At 44.4% G+C, this 18,813-nt stretch overlaps 1 protein-coding gene across 1 annotated transcript in view; it reads right to left on the bottom strand.

Moving 5' to 3' along the window:
* Positions 1-18,813, bottom strand: part of ttn.2 (titin, tandem duplicate 2) — a 212,351-nt gene that overhangs the window by 121,445 nt on the left and 72,093 nt on the right. Inside the window, exons 71-92 of the mRNA XM_068746792.1 lie at positions 18,112-18,399; positions 17,299-17,586; positions 16,930-17,220; positions 15,847-16,134; positions 14,760-14,852; positions 14,362-14,647; positions 12,516-12,699; positions 12,048-12,131; positions 11,700-11,967; positions 10,613-10,873; positions 10,098-10,307; positions 9,911-9,988; positions 9,791-9,817; positions 9,133-9,189; positions 9,010-9,048; positions 8,711-8,755; positions 8,224-8,295; positions 8,033-8,113; positions 7,840-7,908; positions 7,474-7,662; positions 6,823-7,299; positions 6,427-6,525 (exon numbers count right to left, since the gene is read on the bottom strand). Coding sequence (XP_068602893.1) covers positions 6,427-6,525; positions 6,823-7,299; positions 7,474-7,662; positions 7,840-7,908; positions 8,033-8,113; positions 8,224-8,295; positions 8,711-8,755; positions 9,010-9,048; positions 9,133-9,189; positions 9,791-9,817; positions 9,911-9,988; positions 10,098-10,307; positions 10,613-10,873; positions 11,700-11,967; positions 12,048-12,131; positions 12,516-12,699; positions 14,362-14,647; positions 14,760-14,852; positions 15,847-16,134; positions 16,930-17,220; positions 17,299-17,586; positions 18,112-18,399 — 3,774 coding nt within the window. The remainder of the gene's footprint in view (positions 1-6,426; positions 6,526-6,822; positions 7,300-7,473; positions 7,663-7,839; positions 7,909-8,032; positions 8,114-8,223; positions 8,296-8,710; positions 8,756-9,009; positions 9,049-9,132; positions 9,190-9,790; positions 9,818-9,910; positions 9,989-10,097; positions 10,308-10,612; positions 10,874-11,699; positions 11,968-12,047; positions 12,132-12,515; positions 12,700-14,361; positions 14,648-14,759; positions 14,853-15,846; positions 16,135-16,929; positions 17,221-17,298; positions 17,587-18,111; positions 18,400-18,813) is intronic.

Here is an 18,813-nt window from a genome sequence, read left to right as displayed (position 1 = left end):
TAACTGAAATCTTTCTTTTAATTTGTTCCTGCTCTGATTTGGTCTTTTTCAGAGGAGTAACTTTAAAGGTTTTATCTTGAGCTGTCCTAACCATTTGCTGGTCTTGGTCAACTAGACTAGGTGGAGGTTTGGTGAGTTCCTTTTCTGGTTTTTGTGGAGATTCTGATTCCTTCTTTGCCTTTTGTCCTCTGTCCTTTATGGATAGTGCTTCATCCGTCAACGTATCCTGAGACAATCTACTTTCCTCACCAACAACTGTAGAATCTAGTTTTTCTGGTGCGTCTGCAAGTCGTTCAAAAGTTTCCGTCAGCACTGGTGTGAATGAAACTTTTCTGTCAAATTGTTCCTGCTCTGATTTGGTCTTTTTCAGAGGCGTAACTTTAAAGGTTTTATCCTTAGCTGTAGTAACTCTCAGCTGGTCTTGGTCAACTAGAATCTCTGGAGGTTTGGTGAATTTGAGATCTGGTTTTTGTGGAGATTCTGATTCCTTCTTAGATTTTTGACCCCTATCCTTTGGAGGAATTGATTCCTTTGTAGGAACAGCTAACCTGCAATTTCCATCATTGACATCAGAAAATGCCTTTTTTTCTGGACTGAATTCCAATTCCTCAAATATTTCCTCGCTTGAAGGTAGATCTGAAATATTTATTTTAATTTGTTCCTTTTCTGATTTGGACATTGTCAGAGGAGTTACTTTAAGAGTTTTACCTTTAACTATGCTAACCGTTAGCCGGGCTTGTTCAACTAAAATTTGAGGAAGTTTTGGTATATCGCCTTGAAATGCTGCAATTTCAGATTCACTTTCGTTTGCATTTTGTTTTGCTTTAATAGTCTCTGTTTCTAACCCATCAGTAACAGATAAATCATGACAGATTTTTTCTTGTTCTTCCTGTTCACGTAGAATCCCGTTGTGGGATTTCCTTTTTTTGCTGACATCTTCTCCATCCTTATGATGCATTTTCATGTTTTCTTCTGATTCTTCTCTCTCCGTGAACTTCTCTTCAGAGGATGTGAAATTGATCAGGATTCTCTGAACTCCTGCATTTATACGAGTGGGAGGATGAAGGTCATTGAGAAGTGTGAAGAAGAAGCACCATGAAGCAGTGCCAAGAGGTTAGGAAAAATGTAATCCATAAAGACTTTGATTTAAATAGGACAATCACTGAAATCATAAGAGAGCAGTAAAAACATTGAGGACGAAGATGTACCTCTGTCCGGTTGTTTTTCTGCAATCTCAACCTGTGATTCAGGAGCCAGAGCAGCAGGAATGCTTGGGGGGACCATCAGCACCTTGACTTCATCTTATTTTTTTTGATGCACAAAATTAATATTTGAGAAAGAAAAAAGAGGAGGAAAGAGGGATGAAAAAAATAACCCATTTGAAGAATACAGAATATGACGACGACACTGGACGAGCATGACAATGTGACATGAAGTGAAATGAACACACAAAAATTAGGGCTGCTGGGGTTGGATAAGAACACCAAAACATTGGTGTAACATGAACAACATGAAGATGGCGTCAGATCTCTGTACCTTTGGAAACTGTTTGTGGAGAAATCTGTTTCTTCTCCAGCTTTGAAGGCTTGCTCTCAACCACATCCATTAAAATGTCTCTTTCTTCTCTTCTCTTTCCCGCTTCCTGCAGCCAGATTGGTTTGGGTTCATCTCTGTCCAGATACACTCTCTCCATTTTTGCTGTCTCCTCTTCAGTCATGCTTGACCTCTCAAGTTTGATATCTGTTACTGACTCTTTCAGTTTTTCAGTCGGGTCCTTCCTCTTTGTGGTAATTATAGCACCAGCTACCTCATGTTTCTTTACGGGTGCTGGTCTAACTTGACCCCTGTCCATTCTACCGGTTTTCTCTTCTAGAGTAACTTCTAGTGGTTTGTCTTTAACTTCTCTAGGCTTGGAGGTAACTTTCTCAGCTCTAATGCCTGGTATTATGTCCCTGTGGATGGCTTCTGAAAAAGTATTTGTTTCAGTTCCCAGCCTCTCAGCTGGTTGCGCTGCTTCTCCACTGACGATAGTTAATGAATGTGTAGCTTTATCTTCATCTGTGCTTAAAGGGCTGTCTTTTACTAACTCCATTTCTCTGACGGCAACCATCTCCTCAGTGTTTCCTATTTCCTGCTCAGTTCCTTTTCTAATTGTGGTTTTGATGCTGAAACTCTCTTTTTCTGGCTGAGTTCTGACTGATATACTGTCTCTCCACTCTGCTACAATTCCTTCTGCTGGTGATTCGATAGACCTGACAACAAGCTTCCCTTCAACGTTTTCTTTGCTGGGTTTACATTCCAGCATTGTGGCCTCCCCACTTTTGTCATATTCCTGGGCCACAACAATAGCTTCTTCAATTTTGGGGATAATTGTGCTTTTCGTCTGTTGGGTTTCCTTCCTCTTGTCAGGAACAGTCATCTCACCCCTTAGTTCAGATTTGTGATCGTGTTTGTTCAGCTTTTCTTTTGCACTTAAGACATCGACCTCTGATAAAGACACAGCTGGCTTGTAGAGGGAAGCCACTTGATCCTCGTACAAGACTTTTGCATGTTCTTCCGTGACCTCTGTGTGTTTCCACACCTTCTCTGTGGAGGACAGTTTCTCTGTGACATCGTAAATATCCTGCATCTTCTGAACTTCCTTTTGTGCTTCAATCTTTACAACACTTGTAGAAGCTGGAGCGACGGAAGATTTAAGAGCTGTCGAAGAGGAGGCGTCATGTTACGGCGCCAAGAGATGATGACAAACACAAAGACAAACATCAGTGTTAGAAAGACAGACATTATTTAAGGGCTAATGCTTGATCTGATCATCCACCTGTTGTGTATTAGCATCAAGATGTGATTAAAGTACTCCATCGTGTTTTCAGGTCTACCTTTTTCTGGAGGAGATACTTTTTTCTGTTGCTCCATCTCTGCAGGCAGAGTCTTCTCAGTCTTCTTAGTTTCTATTTCTTTTAAATAATTCAGTTTTAATCCAAGATGTTGCATGACCAGAAGACCATTTTAAGAGAAGAGAATGTGTACAGTTAAAAATACAAGAAATAACAGACATTTTAAGAAGAGATAAGACATTAAACAATGGTGCAATGATGTTATAAATTCCCTTGAAGAAGTTAATTCTGTGCTCTTTCAGTCAGCCTTCCATTAAATCTATTGAAAATCTGTAATACGCTCAAAACATAAATGTTGATTCTAGTTGAACCAACGGATGCTTTTTAAGTCATAAAACCAAATAGTTTGCTGTTAAACATGATGTTACTTTCATTGCTGTCTTCAGAAGTGAGATCCACCCAAAAATGCAAAAAGAAGTTAGTTTAAACAGAATAATTTCTCAGCCTGAATTCAGCTTATGATTTCTCATCTGAATTAAAAATAATCAACTCGGCTCGGTGGCGCAGTGGTTAGCACTGTTGCCTCACAGCGAGATGGTCGCGGGTTCGTCTCCGACTTGTGGCCTTTCTGTGAGGAGTTTGCATGTTCTCCCCGTGTCTGCGTGGGTTCTCCCCGGGTTCTCCCCGTGTCTGCGTGGGTTCTCCCCGGGTTCTCCCCGTGTCTGCGTGGGTTCTCCCCGTGTCTGCGTGGGTTCTCCCCGGGTTCTCCCCGTGTCTGCGTGGGTTCTCCCCGTGTCTGCGTGGGTTCTCCCCGTGTCTGCGTGGGTTCTCCCCGTGTCTGCGTGGGTTCTCCCCGGGTTCTCCCCGTGTCTGCGTGGGTTCTCCCCGTGTCTGCGTGGGTTCTCCCCGTGTCTGCGTGGGTGCTCCCCGGGTCTGCGTGGGTTCTCCCCGTGTCTGCGTGGGTGCTCCCCGGGTCTGCGTGGGTTCTCCCCGTGTCTGCGTGGGTTCTCCCCGTGTCTGCGTGGGTTCTCCCCGGGTTCTCCCCGTGTCTGCGTGGGTTCTCCCCGTGTCTGCGTGGGTTCTCCCCGTGTCTGCGTGGGTTCTCCCCGTGTCTGCGTGGGTTCTCCCCGTGTCTGCGTGGGTTCTCCCCGTGTCTGCGTGGGTGCTCCCCGTGTCTGCGTGGGTGCTCCCCGGGTCTGCGTGGGTTCTCCCCGTGTCTGCGTGGGTTCTCCCCGTGTCTGCGTGGGTTCTCCCCGGGTTCTCCCCGTGTCTGCGTGGGTTCTCCCCGTGTCTGCGTGGGTTCTCCCCGTGTCTGCGTGGGTTCTCCCCGTGTCTGCGTGGGTTCTCCCCGTGTCTGCGTGGGTGCTCCCCGGGTTCTCCGGCTTCCTCCCACCACCAAAAACATGCAGCTCAGGTGGATTGGTGACGCTAAATTGCCCGTAGGTGTGAGTGTGTGTGTGGCTGGTTGTGTGTCTCTGTGTTGTCCTGCGATGGACTGGCGGCTTGTCCGGGGTGTAGCCCCGCCTCTCGCCCACTGACTGCTGGGATTGGCTCCAGCTTGGCCCGCGACCCGATAACGGATTAAGCGGTTGGGAAATTAATGAATAAACAATTCATTTTAATGTTAACTCTTAAGGTTGACGCACAATGCTTTTCTGGAGTTTACATTACATAAAGATAAAAAATATATTTGCAATTAACAAATGTACATTTTAGTTCTTCCGTTCTTCTACGTGTTATATTATTTTAGTCGCGTTTACAAGATTAGTGTGTTTGATTTGTGGGCTAAACAAACACGATTTCTTTGGGAGTTTGCGTTTAGATTAACGCACCACATCCTGTAACTGGACCATCACCAATGATTTACATGCAAGAAGATAAAGAGAATGATGTAAAGAGTTGAGGTCTGCCTCAGCTGTACCTTTAAGAAGAGTTTCTTCTACATCCTGTTTAGGTTTAGCTTCAGGTCTTTTCTCAGCTGTTCTTGTTGGAACTGTTTTATCAGCAGAGATCTTCTCTGTTTGTTTCTTGGACAGACTTTCAGTCTTTATTTCCACAACTTTTCTCGGCTTATCCACAGATGGCTTCTTCCCGGGAGTCCTGTCTTCTTCAATCACCATCTGAGGAACTTTTAAAGGCATCCTATGAGCTGGACCCTTCTCTGCCACTTTTTCTTCAGGTACATTTTCTGTAACCCTTACAGGTATTTTTTCCAGAACCTTCTCAGTTACTGCTTCTGTAACCTTGATGGGTACCTTTTCTGGAATCACTGGATGTACCTTTTTTGGGAGCATTACAGGTACCTTTTCTGGAACCTTTTCAGGAACATTTTCTGCAACCTTTACAGGTACTTTTTCTGGAAGTTTTTCAGATACCTTTTCTGCAACCTTTACAGGTACTTTTTCTGAACGCTTTTCAGATACCTTTTGTAGAATTTGTTCAGGTGCTTTTTCTGGAACTTCTTCAGATACTTTTTGCGGAACCTTTACATGTATGTTTTCTAGATGCATTTCAGATATTTTTTCTGGAATATTTCCAGGTGCTTTTTCTGGAACCTTTTCTAGGATATTTTGTTGAATCTTTTCCGGTGCTTTTTCTGCAGCCTTTATGGGCACTTCTGGAACTTTTTCAGGCGATTTTTCTGGAATCTTTTCAGGTACTTTTCCTGTAACCTTTACAGGCACTTTTTCTGGAACATTTTCAGGTGCTTTTTCTGCAACCTTTATGGGCACTTTTTCTGGAACCTTCTCAGGTGCTTTTTCTGGAACCGTTTCAGGTATTTTTTCTGGAATCTTTTCAGGTACTTTTCCTGTAACCTTTACAGGCACTTTTTCTGGAACCTTCTCAGGTGCTTTTTCTGGAACCGTTTCAGGTATTTTTTGTGGCATCTTTTCAGGTACTTTTTCTGCAACCTTTATGGGCACTTTTTCTGGAAGCTTTTCAGGAGCTTTTGCTGGAACCTTTACAGGCACCGTTTCTGGGACATTCTCTGGTACCTTCTTTGGAATGTCCTCAAATTTCCTCTCAGGTGCCATTATCTTCTCTGGGACCCTCTCAGGGATCACTTCCTTCACCTTAGGTTTCTCTAGAGGTCGTCTCTCAAGTACTGTTTCAGGTATTTTATCAGGAAGCCTTCCAGGTTCAGTTACCAACACAACTACGTCATCAAACACCGTCTGGGATACTTTTACAGGCATCTCTTCAGGTAAAAGTATAGGTTTGGGCTTCAAATCTTCAAAAGGATTTGACAAAAAAAAAATAGAAATTCACAGGACATGACTATTGAAGAAATTGAAAATGTGCTGGCGCACAAATAAGGATGTATTAAACAAAGGAGAATGCAATTCTCCTAAATCATCTAAGAAAGCATGAAGTGCTTATAGTTTCACTTCAAGTTGGCACAAGAGGATAATTCATGGAGAAACTAAAATCGATCGTAAACATGTTTTCAGGAAAGTCTCGTCCATAATTCAGACCTACGTATAAAGGTGAGCAACATAGCCACACCTCCTCTTTTGTTTTAAAGCTAAACAGACTCAAAGACAACAATCAAAACAGAAGCTAACAAACATAATTAGAAACACAAAAGTACCTTTCTCTGTCTTGGTTGGCTCTTCTTTGGGAAGAACAACAGGGGATTCTGGTTTCTTGACAACTTTTTGAGGTTGGGGTATTTTTTCCTCCACAGCCACTTTAAAGAGTATCATAATATATATTAGAAACCAATCAATGTATTGAAGCTGAATACAATCGTTAGATAGATACTAACACTCTATCGAGTGAAAGACTAGAAGAAGTCAGATCATGCTGTGATCATGTCACTTTGCCAGAACCAGACATTAAACACACTCCAGTGAAACTTCAGGTTTAGGAATGAGGATAGTGGTTACATGAAAGGAACCGTAAACAGAGGATCAATAGGCACTCAAGGAGCATCACCAGAGTTAGAGTTAGATGGTGAAGTTACACATTTACAAGATCAGTATACCTTTCTTTGGTTCCTTTGAGCTCGGAGTCGGTTCTGGTTTTGACACTTTCCCTTCAGCTTCATCTTTTTTTACTTTCGGTTCTGGTTTGGCAACTTCAGGTTCTTGCTTTGTTATAGGCACCTCAGGCCTAAGGACTTCTGGTTTTTGGTTTTCTGGTGCTGGTTTATAAATCGAATGCTCTTGCTTGGTGACAACAGGTTCTGGTTTTGTTACTGCAGGCTCGGATTTACAAACTTCTGGTGTTGTTTTTTCTGGTTCTGGTTTAGGAACTTTAGGTTCTGCCTTGGAAGCAATAGTTTCTGGTTTTACTACACGAAGCTCTGGTTTAGAGACTTCTGGTTTTGGTTTTGGAACTGGAGGTTCTGGCTCCGTGGCACAAGGGTCAGGTTTACTGATGTCAGGTTTGGGTTTTGCTTTTCGGACTTCAGGTTCCTGCTTGACCTTTGCCAGCTCTGTTTTTGAAGGCTCTTCGGGGACTTTTAGGGAATATTTAGATTGATTTAGACATAACAGAATATAGTTAGCACATGTAGAAATCTGAAGATTCGCTTCAGTACTCGAAGCTTCGCACAGTTAAGGTATTTTAGTCATCGGGACAGAAACTTGCAGACAGCAAGTCTTAACAAACACACAAATCAAGCAAGAAATACCTGTGGATGGTGGTGCCACTGGTTTCTTTACTGGTCCTGGCTTAGGTTCAGACTCCAGCTCCACTGGTTTAGCTTGGGGTTCTGCACTGAACGCTGGTGTGGGTGCAGGCTGTGGTTTCTGTTTGGGTTCAGGCTTTGGTGCAGGGGAGACTTTTTTGGGTTCGACTGGTACCTGAGGCTTGCGCTCATCTTCAGGTAGGCAACACAGATATTACCAAGGTTAGCATGGCATCAGTAGTAGCACTTAAGAGGTACAAAGACGGGCTCGGAAGAGTGTTTTCCAGAGAAGCGTGCTGCTATAAAACAAGTGAAGCAGTCAATGCAAGCTCCTACTGAGGATGCTGGGAAAGAGGAACAAGAACAAACCTTTGGTAAGTACTCCAGGCCTCTCTTCAAGCAGCGAGGGAGGAGCAGGCTTCTTCACCTCTTCAGGTGCTTTTGAGGTCATTCAAACACATTAAATAAATAAAATCATAAATATGATAATAAGTAGTTTGACTGAACTGAACAGAAATGATCAGCATTAGGACAATATTATCTGTAACGGCTCCGGCTTTACCTTTGGGAGCAGGAACAGCCTTCTTTTCTGGGATTGAAACTACAGGAACCTTTTCCTCTGTTGGCTTTTTGGCCTCTGGTTCTTTATAGTTACGTGAAAATTAAAAATGTTATGGAATGTTACAGACAACAAGACAGCATACAGATGGTATATTCTTTCAAAGGACAGAGCGCTGAGCTGATCAGTCGTACCTTGTGCTGCAATTTCGTCTCTCATTGCAACTTTTTTGGTCTCCACTGTGTCCTCTAATGGAACTCTGTCATCTAAAGGTGAGCAAGCACACAGGGACATGTCAAGAGTCATCACTGTCCTGCACCACCTCCCTGTCCATGTCCCAGTGTTAATGAAAAACATAGGACAGTTTCCATTTTGTAAAAGAAAATTACCATTGGGTGTTTTAATTAGAAAATTGTCGATTAAAACCAGTCATTTATGTGGATTTCTTGTTGTTGCAAATATAGTATTTGTGTAGTCTTAACCAGTTTTAGATTGGTACGTATCATGTATTTGGTAACAATCTTAAATTGATCATCTACAATAATTGATTTGATGAAAATCAGGAAAATTGTCAACTAATCAGAGATTTTAAAGACAAACATGAAACGTTAGAGTTCAAAGACAGAGCCTTGGCTAAGAGTGGCTCAGACCGAATTAGTTCTTGATGATCTAGTCCCGTACCTTCAGTTGAGGACACCGTCTCTTCTGTCCAGCTTGCAAACTCCACTGACAAACAGACAAGTGACAGAAGACAACAGGGGTAAGGAAATCATTTTGTGTTCACAAACCAATGACATCATGTCACAGTTTAGTCATGATGCAAACAGGACAAACAATTGCTATTATACCACATTAATCAGTCTTCAATGTTAGCATCATTAACATCACCAGTACAAACTGCTATGCACTGGTTTGTACTGGGCCATTAAGATGAACTGGTGAGTGAAGTGGTCGTGCACAGAAGTAGAATTAGTAAATACCTCTATGCTCTTCTTCATACTGATAGAACTCAGCAGATTCTTTAAAGACACAAAACATGTGCATTTCATTTTTCATAAAACCTGATAGAACTGGCCATTGATGAATCGTGAGCCCAGCCTTACCTTGGATTGCCACTGATGTTGGCACCTCTGGTCTCTGAACTGAGGAGTCTGTCACATCTACAGGAATGTGGGTCACACCAAAACATGTTGAAAGCCAAAGTCACAGCCGTTAAAAAGACTTATCGTTTTGGGTTTACTGCACAATAAAAGGACAGTTGGACATTTCAGTATATCTTCCTTTCTCTGTGTTTCCCAGAGCTGCTGTCAGCTAGCATGCTCCATATGCTAACCAGGTTGTCCGCATGGGACCGAACCCTAAATTAAATCAATTATATTTGTGGCTGCTTAGTTTCCCCAAGCTTCCAGGGTTAGCATTGGGCTATGCTGAACGCTTTGATCAGGTCCTGCCCCAGCAGCTGTAGCAGCTGTTAACAGTTCACAGCTAATAATTTGGACATAAATAAAAAGCTACCATCATGTTGGCTATCTGGTTTCTTCTTTAACTTTTAGACAAAGAATCAACCCAACTCCACCTACCCCCAAAAACCACGAACACAAGACAGAATGCAGCGATTATAGTGGCATTGTCCTACAATCGAATGACAGGGATGCTAAAGTAGCCGAATTATGGCTAACATTTATATAAATCTGGTGAAAAGGGAGAGTAGGAGGACTTGATAAAATGCCATAATAAAGTTGTAGAAGATAAAAGACTCACCCAGCGGCACCATCGCTAACTCGATTTCTGTGAGAATGAGAGAGTGAACATGGTGTGAAACACTCAGAGATCCAAACGCTGAACACAAGCAAACAGATGCCGCCTGACTAGGAACTGTACCTTTGCCAGACAAATAAAGCTCAGCTGTGCTCTTAGCCTCTCCTCGGGGTTCCAACCTCACAATCACTGAGTACACGCCTACAGGGTCATCAACGAAGACGTTTAACACTCAAATCAGAAAAACACTGAGGACAAAGTCTGAGGCGCCGTGAGTGTGGCCTTTGGGGCTTGGTGGTGCTCTACACACCTTCGTCTTCGATGGACACATTTCGTATGACCATGAAATGTCTTCGGCCCTCACTGGTGAAGTTGTACTTAGGGCTCTCTCTCAGTTCCCAGGTGTCTTTGTACCACGAAACAATTGCATTGTCGAAAGACACTTCACACTCAAAGGTGGCCGATTGGCGCTCGTTGACTTCAATGTTGTGGATACGTTTGGTGAAATGAATTTGTTCAGCTAAAACAGATAAAGACGTGAATGGGAGTGTGAAAGAACACAAACGGGAGTTTCACATCATCCACAAGGTTAGAAAGGAGGAAGGTTTGCAGGGGATTATTTGGAGGTATGGAGATACACTAAGATGGACGTGGCCAGTGAGGTCATTATACTCATGAGGAGAGGCTTGAATAATGACACAACAAAGCAAGACGACCCCCAGAAGAAAGAGGGTGAAGTGAGAATGTCCAGCCTTCAAAGAGGTTAGTGCACGGACAGAACGTCACCACGTCGAGAAGGCTGCGGCACTAGTTCCAGGTACAAACCTTCCACCCAGAGATCGGCCGAGGACTCCAGGTGCTGGTATCTGCAGGCATATCTGCCCTGGTCCTCAGGCTTCAGCTCACTGATGAGAAGCGTCTGAACCTTGTGCTTCACCTCTGATGTGTACCTGCCCTTCATCTCTAACTGTTTGCCATTTTTAAACCACTGAGCCTCTACATTAGGGATGGACAACTGACAGGACAGCATACACGACTGGCCTTCCTTACCCGAAGTGTCCTGCAGATGCCTCTCAACTTCCGCCTCTGAAAGACATAGCAGAGAGAAAGGTGTTAGGGTGCCACCAATATGAAGACATGCCCAGGTTCACGCTCTGACATCTGCCGGCATGCTGGCGAGTTCATCACGCCACGATGCTTGTGATAAAGGCTGCAGAAATGTTGCTGAAATCTGTAGTAGGAAGACATTATTCTGTCCACCTGGTAGGAATGACCTGCAACATTCCCAATAAAGAAAACAATGCACAAAATGTCACTTCAGACTTTAATTCCATGTTTCTATTATTCTAGTCAAATGTTCCACTATGTCTGTGAACCTTGGAACCAGAACCTCAGGAGGAAAAAAGAGTCGAGATAGAGATCTGGAGGACTTCGGACACAAATTGAGCTTCATCTCCAGAAAGCGGCAATTGTAAATATTCATATTTAACTGGACTATTCCTTTGTAGGAAAGAACCTTGAAATCGTGAATTTTATTAGAATATGAAAAGGGTCAAATTGACTTCAGAATTAAACTTGCTTACGAGGACGGGAAAGAAAACATAGATGTGTTAAATGTTCTTGAAGGCATTGTGAATGTTGCATTTAAATTTCATTTCAACAGATACTCTTGCATGAAACACAACTTGCCCTGTGAATAATGCTGATGCCATTGTTAATACTATTGCTAATGGTTTACATCACAATGTTGAATCCATTCCTTAAACTTCTGCAGGACCGCTCTGCTGCTGCATCATGAACGGACCCCTACCACTAGCCTTTAGTATTTGCACTCATGATTATGGGAGGCAGGTGTGTACCAGTTGCTCTGATAGCTTAACCTGAAGGTAACTGACGTGTGGAACATACTGACCCATGACAGTAAGCTTGGCGCTTGAGATGTGAGGCCCACAGACCACTCGGTAGTTGCCCTGGTCAGACACCTGGCATTTGTTGATCCTGAGCAAGTGGCGGTCGCCAATGACACTGATGTCGTACTTGTCATTGGTATCCAGTTTCTGGGTGCCCTTGTACCAGGACAGGGTGATTTCAGGGTAGTTGATCTTTATCTGGCACTCAAACACTGCATCCTTATTGGTGAAGACAGACTGACTGGAAATGTCCATCACCACGGTTACAGGCTGCAACAAACAGTACACCACTCTTTAACCTTACAGTCGTGTCCTGACCCAGATGGAGATAGAACAGGTTGTGTGCTGACCTCTGTCCGCTCCATTCTCTTTTGCAGGTCAGCCACCAGTCGTGCCATGTCCTCATCCGACGCTCTGTCTCCACGTTCCACTTCCTGTCAACAGCATATATGTTTCAACATTAGCTCTCTCTCAACAGCAATAGTTCAATTCAATTCAGTTTTATTTCTATAGCACCAGATCATAACAGGAAGTCGTCTCAAGGCACTTTACAGGAGTAGCAGGGAAAGACAGAACCCAGCTTGACCCACAAGAGCAAGGAAAAACTTCCTTTTAACAGGCAGAAACCTTGGACAGAACCTAAGGCTCATAGTGGACGGCAATTTGTCTGGACCGGCTGGGTTGAGAAGAAGAGAGAGACAATGACAGAGAGACAGAGACCAGGACAGGTAGGAGGAGGGTCAAAAACAAAGAGATGAATAGAGAGTGCTAGAGAGAGAGAGAGAGTTCTTGCCAACAACAACTGCTCTGTCATTTACCGGTCTTCCACTTTCTTCCTCTTTCTCTTTTTTGAGCTGCTCGATAGCCTGCAGCAGGCCTCTGTAGTCGGTGATGCCATACATCCGGGCGTATTTCTCATATTCTTTTGAGTCCACATTCCTCAATAGCTCAACAATATCAATGTCTTTCTCCTCCTGTGGACTCTTTTGTTTTGATGGTGTCCTGAGAATTAATTGAAAAAATGAAAGCAGAAGCTGAATTGAAGAAGGCAGGTGTGATTTGTTTCCTGCATGCCGACACGTTCATACGAAAGGTTTTCGATGCTGAAAACCACCAAGTGCTCTTGACCAAATTGAAACAAACAAACTTTTCCCGACGACCTTTAAATTGGTTAAAATCCTATCTTGCCTCAAGACAACAATGTGTGAAAATAAATGATGCTAAATCAAAAATCTAGAACTGTGGGTGTACCACAAGGGTCAATATTGGGCCATCTGCTGTTCTGTCTATACATGAATGATTTACAAGAAATCAGCATAGAAACCAGCGTCCAATTGTATGCAGACGATACAATCATTTATGCAACAGCAGAAACCCCGAAACCAGCTTCAGATGTGTTGAACAGGCAGTCAGTATATCTCAGTGGCTGCTGACTTTAAATGACCCTAAAGTGCACGGGAGGAACTTAAAATCAATATTGATAAAAATACAATTGAGGAGGTTTAAGTATGAATTTAAGTATTTGGTGTGATTTTAGACTCTAAACTGAAGTTTGATGCTCATGTCAGGAAAATGTCTCAGACCCTCAAGACAAGCTTAAATTGTTTCAGTATGACTCCACCCTGTATGTGGACTCAGGGTGCACGTATGATTACACCCTGTATATGGACTCAGGGTGCACGTATGATTACACCCTGTATGTGGACTCAGGGTGCACGTATGATTACACCCTGTATGTGGACTCAGGGTGCACGTATGATTACACCCTGTATGTGGACTCAGGGTGCACGTATGATTACACCCTGTATGTGGACTCAGGGTGCACGTATGATTACACCCTGTATGTGGACTCAGGGTGCACGTATGATTACACCCTGTATATGGACTCAGGGTGCACGTATGATTACACCCTGTATGTGGACTCAGGGTGCACGTATGACTCCACCCTGTATATGGACTCAGGGTGCACGTATGATTACACCCTGTATGTGGACTCAGGGTGCACGTATGACTCCACCCTGTATGTGGACTAAGGGTGCACGTATGATTACACCCTGTATGTGGACTCAGGGTGCACGTATGACTCCACCCTGTATGTGGACTCAGGGTGCACGTATGACTCCACCCTGTATGTGGACTAAGGGTGCACGTATGATTACACCCTGTATATGGACTCAGGGTGCACGTATGATTACACCCTGTATGTGGACTCAGGGTGCACGTATGACTCCACCCTGTATGTGGACTCAGGGTGCACGTATGACTCCACCCTGTATGTGGACTCAGGGTGCACGTATGACTCCACCCTGTATGTGGACTCAGGGTGCACGTACCTGAGGCTTTTCCCATCAAAGCTGAAGAGCGCCTGACGGCGTGAGACTGAACTGCATGTATGGACTTGGGGTGGACGGTGGTCAGATACAGTAAGTCCTTTCTTCTTTCTTTGTATGTGTATTTAGTATGTATTTTTCTACTGTTAACTATTTATGCATCTTATGTCTTTTATTAGCACCTCTAAAAGCCTAACGATGGGCGGGGCTGCCAATTAGCCTGTGGCTAGAAGCCTTATGTACATAACATATTGGTGGCAATGTTTTTTGTACGGTCCCTGCCAAATACACAAATACACTAATACACAAATAAACATTTGACAGATGAACTCACTTCTTCAGTTTGGCTCGGAGGTCTCCCTCAGGCAGTACGGACCCCGTTCTCTCCTCCACATGCAAGTCAGAGCAGCTCTCGATCTCCCCGACCTTACTGGAGGCCACACACCTGTACTGACCCGAGTCCGACCTGGTCACTTCTCTGATCTCAAGCTTGGCCTCCTGACCCCTCTGTTCGATTGAGATCCGCCCACCGTGCGTCATCTGCCTCCACTTTCCCTTCATCCACTTCACACTGGGGATGGGCTCGCCGCCAACCTTGGCGATGAAGGTGGCGGTGCCCCCTGTGGAGCAAGAGGCAAACGGGAAGAAACACGAGAAGGACATTCAGTGCCACGGAAATACCACGACAAAGATTAGGAAGAACTTTGATCTGATGGACTCAGTCCGTCTCACTCTCGGTGACGTGGATGGCTTTGGGCTCCTCGATGAAGAAAAGCTTGTCCAGTTGTTTGGGCGGGGCAGCAGCTGGAGCTGCTCCCGGTTTCTCTGCAACATCACAACGTTTACTTTTCATTAGCATAGCATTGTTTCTGTTGCCAGCAGTTTACGTTACGTGCTTACGAATATATAATAATGATAATAATAATAATAATAGGTTACTGGAGGATCATCTACACATTGTTCACTTAACCCAAATCCTGAATTGCTCTTTTCTGGTTTGTTGCTTCATAATTCTCCTACAAAAACCTCAAGAAACATCCAATGATGATTAAATTAATTTAAAGTGCTGGTGCTGTGCAATAGTACAATACAGCAGTACCTTGACATACCAGTATAATTCGTTCCGGGACCGAGGTCGTAACTCAAATCGCTCGTATGTCAAATCAATGTTTCCTAAATGTAGTAACTGAAATCAATTGAATCTGCTCCAACCGTCCAAACACTCAAATCAACGCTGATAATAGGAAACAACATTTCTATTGTTCTGGAAACACAAACAGCGATATAATAAATGATCTACAGGATTACTGTAAAATAAAATGTCGAGCGGGGAGGAGGACGGTACGTAACACTATGCAGTAATTGTACCTTACAGGTACTCGTACATAAACTTAGACATAGTCGTTCTGCCTCTGGAAGGCTTTGTGTTCTTGACAGAATCCTTCTGGTTTGTAGGATTGTACATGATGATGTACTCCCCTCGTACTGGCGTGTCCCATCACTTACGGACACCACGGTCATGTTGATCGATAATTTCATGCCTCATCTCCATCATCATCATCGTCTCATCCTCACCACTCGCTTTCTCTGGGCCCATCACTGATCAGGAATACTCACAGGTACAGCCAGAATCAGGACGGAAGGTGGAGAACACCTGGACCGAACTGAACGCTAAACTCGGACAAATAGCGCCACCATCTAGAAGTTACTCGCGTCTCAAAGCAAAATCCTGCTCCAGGTTTGCTCGTGTCTCGGAACACTCGTATGTCGAGGTACTACCGCATTGTACTGCTGGGAGTGGAGATCTGTCTGGTCCTACCTCTGACTGCGGCTCTGGCCTTGCAGAACTCGCTGCCAGTCGAGTTGCTGGCCTTGCACAGGTAGTCACCGGCATCGTGCCTAGAGGCGGGGCTAATCTCCAAACAGGCCGTCCCAGCAGAGAAGCTGATCCTGGTGCTACCGGCTGATGTGAGGTCCTTCCTGTCCTTCATCCACTGGATCTTCAGAGGAGGAGATCCACACACGTGACACCTTAGACTCAGCTTCTCGCCCTCGTCCACGGTCACTGGTTCGAGAGGGACATCAAACACTGGCGGCTTCTTGGCCTCTGCAAGGAGATAACAGTCTTGATAAACTTTTTGAAATCCTTCCCAACTAAAAAAAACTGAAATATATTCATGAATAAAACAGCTTCAAGCAAGTTGACAAAATCCAAATTCGCGGTGATTCTTTAGTGCGATTACTTTTGAGCGACGTATCTTCTTTATTGGATTCTATTAATTACCCCAAATAGCAGAAACAGTCACTTTTGTATTCCCTTTGCTGACCTTGTGGAATTTTAAACAAAACGAAACTAACAGTTTGGAATATGCGAAGCAATTTCACAATCAAATTTAAATAATTATGAGAAATACATTTCAAAATTGTAATCACAAATATATTTGCGCTTCGTATCTCTTTATTTGATCCTACAAAGCCTGCGGACCCGTAATGACAACTCAAATGCTGTGTGTGTTGTGTGTGTGTGTTTGTGTGTTGTGTGTGTGTTTATGTGTGTGGTTACAGAAAGCAGAACATTTTGAATTAGTTTTATGCATAGCTGTCATCTAATAAGGTTTTGCCGTATTTTCGTACGGGAAAACCGGATTTCTGTGCGGTACGCCGTGCTGTGGAAATTAGTACGGAGAAATCTGTAAATACGGGAAAATGTAAAATAAAGGCGGGATTCTGAAAATACCGGCCAAAATGAAAAAGGAAGCCTCCAAAGGAAAAGTTAGCAGTTAGCAGACAAACTTCTCACTTTACAGAAGCATTTCTGCCACTTTTGAACTGCGATTCGACGCAGAAGGACACACTGATGGACAATAACCGCCCATCACGGTGAAAGCTGGTTCAAACCCACCTGAGATGGCCACAGTGATGTCACAGGAGGCTCGTCCAGCCTCGTTGGAGGCCAGACAGGTGTACCTGCCACTGTCTAACACCTGGCTGCTTTTAATGCAAAGCACAGCCACGTTGCTCTTGAAGGTGATGTCATAATTTTTGGAGCTGTAGATCTCAGAGTCGTCTTTGAACCAGCTGATCGCCATGGGCTGTGAGCCGGAAAGGCGGCCCTCGACCTTCAGCACTTTGCCCTCTGTGTCCTCGATGCTCTCCGAGGGTTTTTTGGTGAACACTGGAGGATTCTTCCGTTCTGGAAGCAGCAGAAATGTGAGAGTGAGGAGATGCGGCTGGACCTGAACGTCAAGGACGGCACGCCAGGTCCACGTACCTTTTACTGTGACGTCAGACGAACAAGAGTCCTTCCCCATGTCATTAGAGGCGTGGCAGAAGTATCTGCCTGTGTCAGCTTTGTCTGCCTTCACGATGGTCAGATGGGGGCTATTATCTACACAGCTGATCTTATAATTGCCCCCAGACCGAATGTCTTTGTGGTCTTTGGACCATGTAATCTTTATGGGGGCAGAGCCGGCTGAGTGACATTCAAGCTCAATGCTGTCACCCACTGTCACCTCCAGGGGTACCAACTTCCTGTCGAAGGCCGGAGGGTACCGGGGTTCTGTGGTGTCCATGTGGGGCGAGAGAAGACGAGAGAAGAACGTTCTGAATGTTCATGAATGCATCATTAAACACAAACACATTTGCTGTCACAAAATGCTCTTAACAGAAACCATTTCCATGGAACCGCAGCCCGAAGCTGAACTGGTCTCAGGTCAGACCGGGTCCTGCTCTAGTGTGAACCACAACCGCTGAGCCCGAAGGAGTCGTCTCCCATTGCCTAAAAACCTTTCATTTGTTTCTGCAGTCCGTTTGTTGTTCCATCTGTCCGTCTGTCCGTCCGTCCGTCCATCCTTCCATCCATCCGTCCCTCCGCCTATCCTTCATCCGGGTGTCCATTCATCCATCCGTCTGTCCGCCCGTCCTTCATCCGGCCGTCTGTCCGTCCATCCATCCATCCATCCATCCGTCCGTCCGTCCGTCCGGGCGTCCATCCATCCGACCATCCGTCCACCGTCCATTCATCCGTCCATCCATCCATCCGTCCACCCGCCAACAAACAACCACTGTGTCATGTTGTCCAGACCTTGTAGGGTGAGTTTAGCCCTGCAGGAGGCGGAGCCCACACTATTGGTGGCCACACAGGTGTACTCTCCAGCGTGCTTCATCTCGCACTGGTCAATCTGCAGGACGGCCGTGTTGTCGTCGTACAGCATAGTGACCTCCGGCGACGGCCTCTGGGGCTCGCCGTCCTTCAGCCATGACACCTCGATGGGCGACGATCCGGCGACGCGACACTCAATCCGGACGGCTTCGCCCTCCGTTTGATGCAGGCTGGTGATCTTCTTGGGGAAGGATGGTGGCGTTTTGGCATCTGGAAACAGGTGAGGCAATATTTACAGAAAACATTGATGGAAGGTAAGTACATATAATACTTAATTCTATAAGGAATATACAGTATATTTTGCGGTATAGAAAGTTGTTAAAACTAGATCAACTCAAATGTAACGGCTAAATGCTGATGAAAAGCTAATTCACTAACACTATCATTAAAGTACATTCAGTACCCTGCATTCACTTCTAGTACTCAAAATACTACGTTTGAGCTACACATGCATGCTTTTATTGAGAAAACGTATTCATGTTCAGGACTTTTGCTTGTTAATGAATATTTTAACTTTACACTTATTGCTGTCAAGCGATTAAAAAATGTGGATCTGTAATTAATCCATCTAATCAATCTCTTTTTTTTCTCCTGGATTAAAGAACAGGAGACTAGATAATGATC

Source organism: Brachionichthys hirsutus, chromosome 12 (assembly GCF_040956055.1).
Source record: "Brachionichthys hirsutus isolate HB-005 chromosome 12, CSIRO-AGI_Bhir_v1, whole genome shotgun sequence".
NCBI classification, from domain to species: Eukaryota; Metazoa; Chordata; class Actinopteri; order Lophiiformes; family Brachionichthyidae; genus Brachionichthys; species Brachionichthys hirsutus.
Note: the sequence above shows the minus strand (reverse complement) of the source record. Positions and strands in the feature narration are given on the sequence as shown.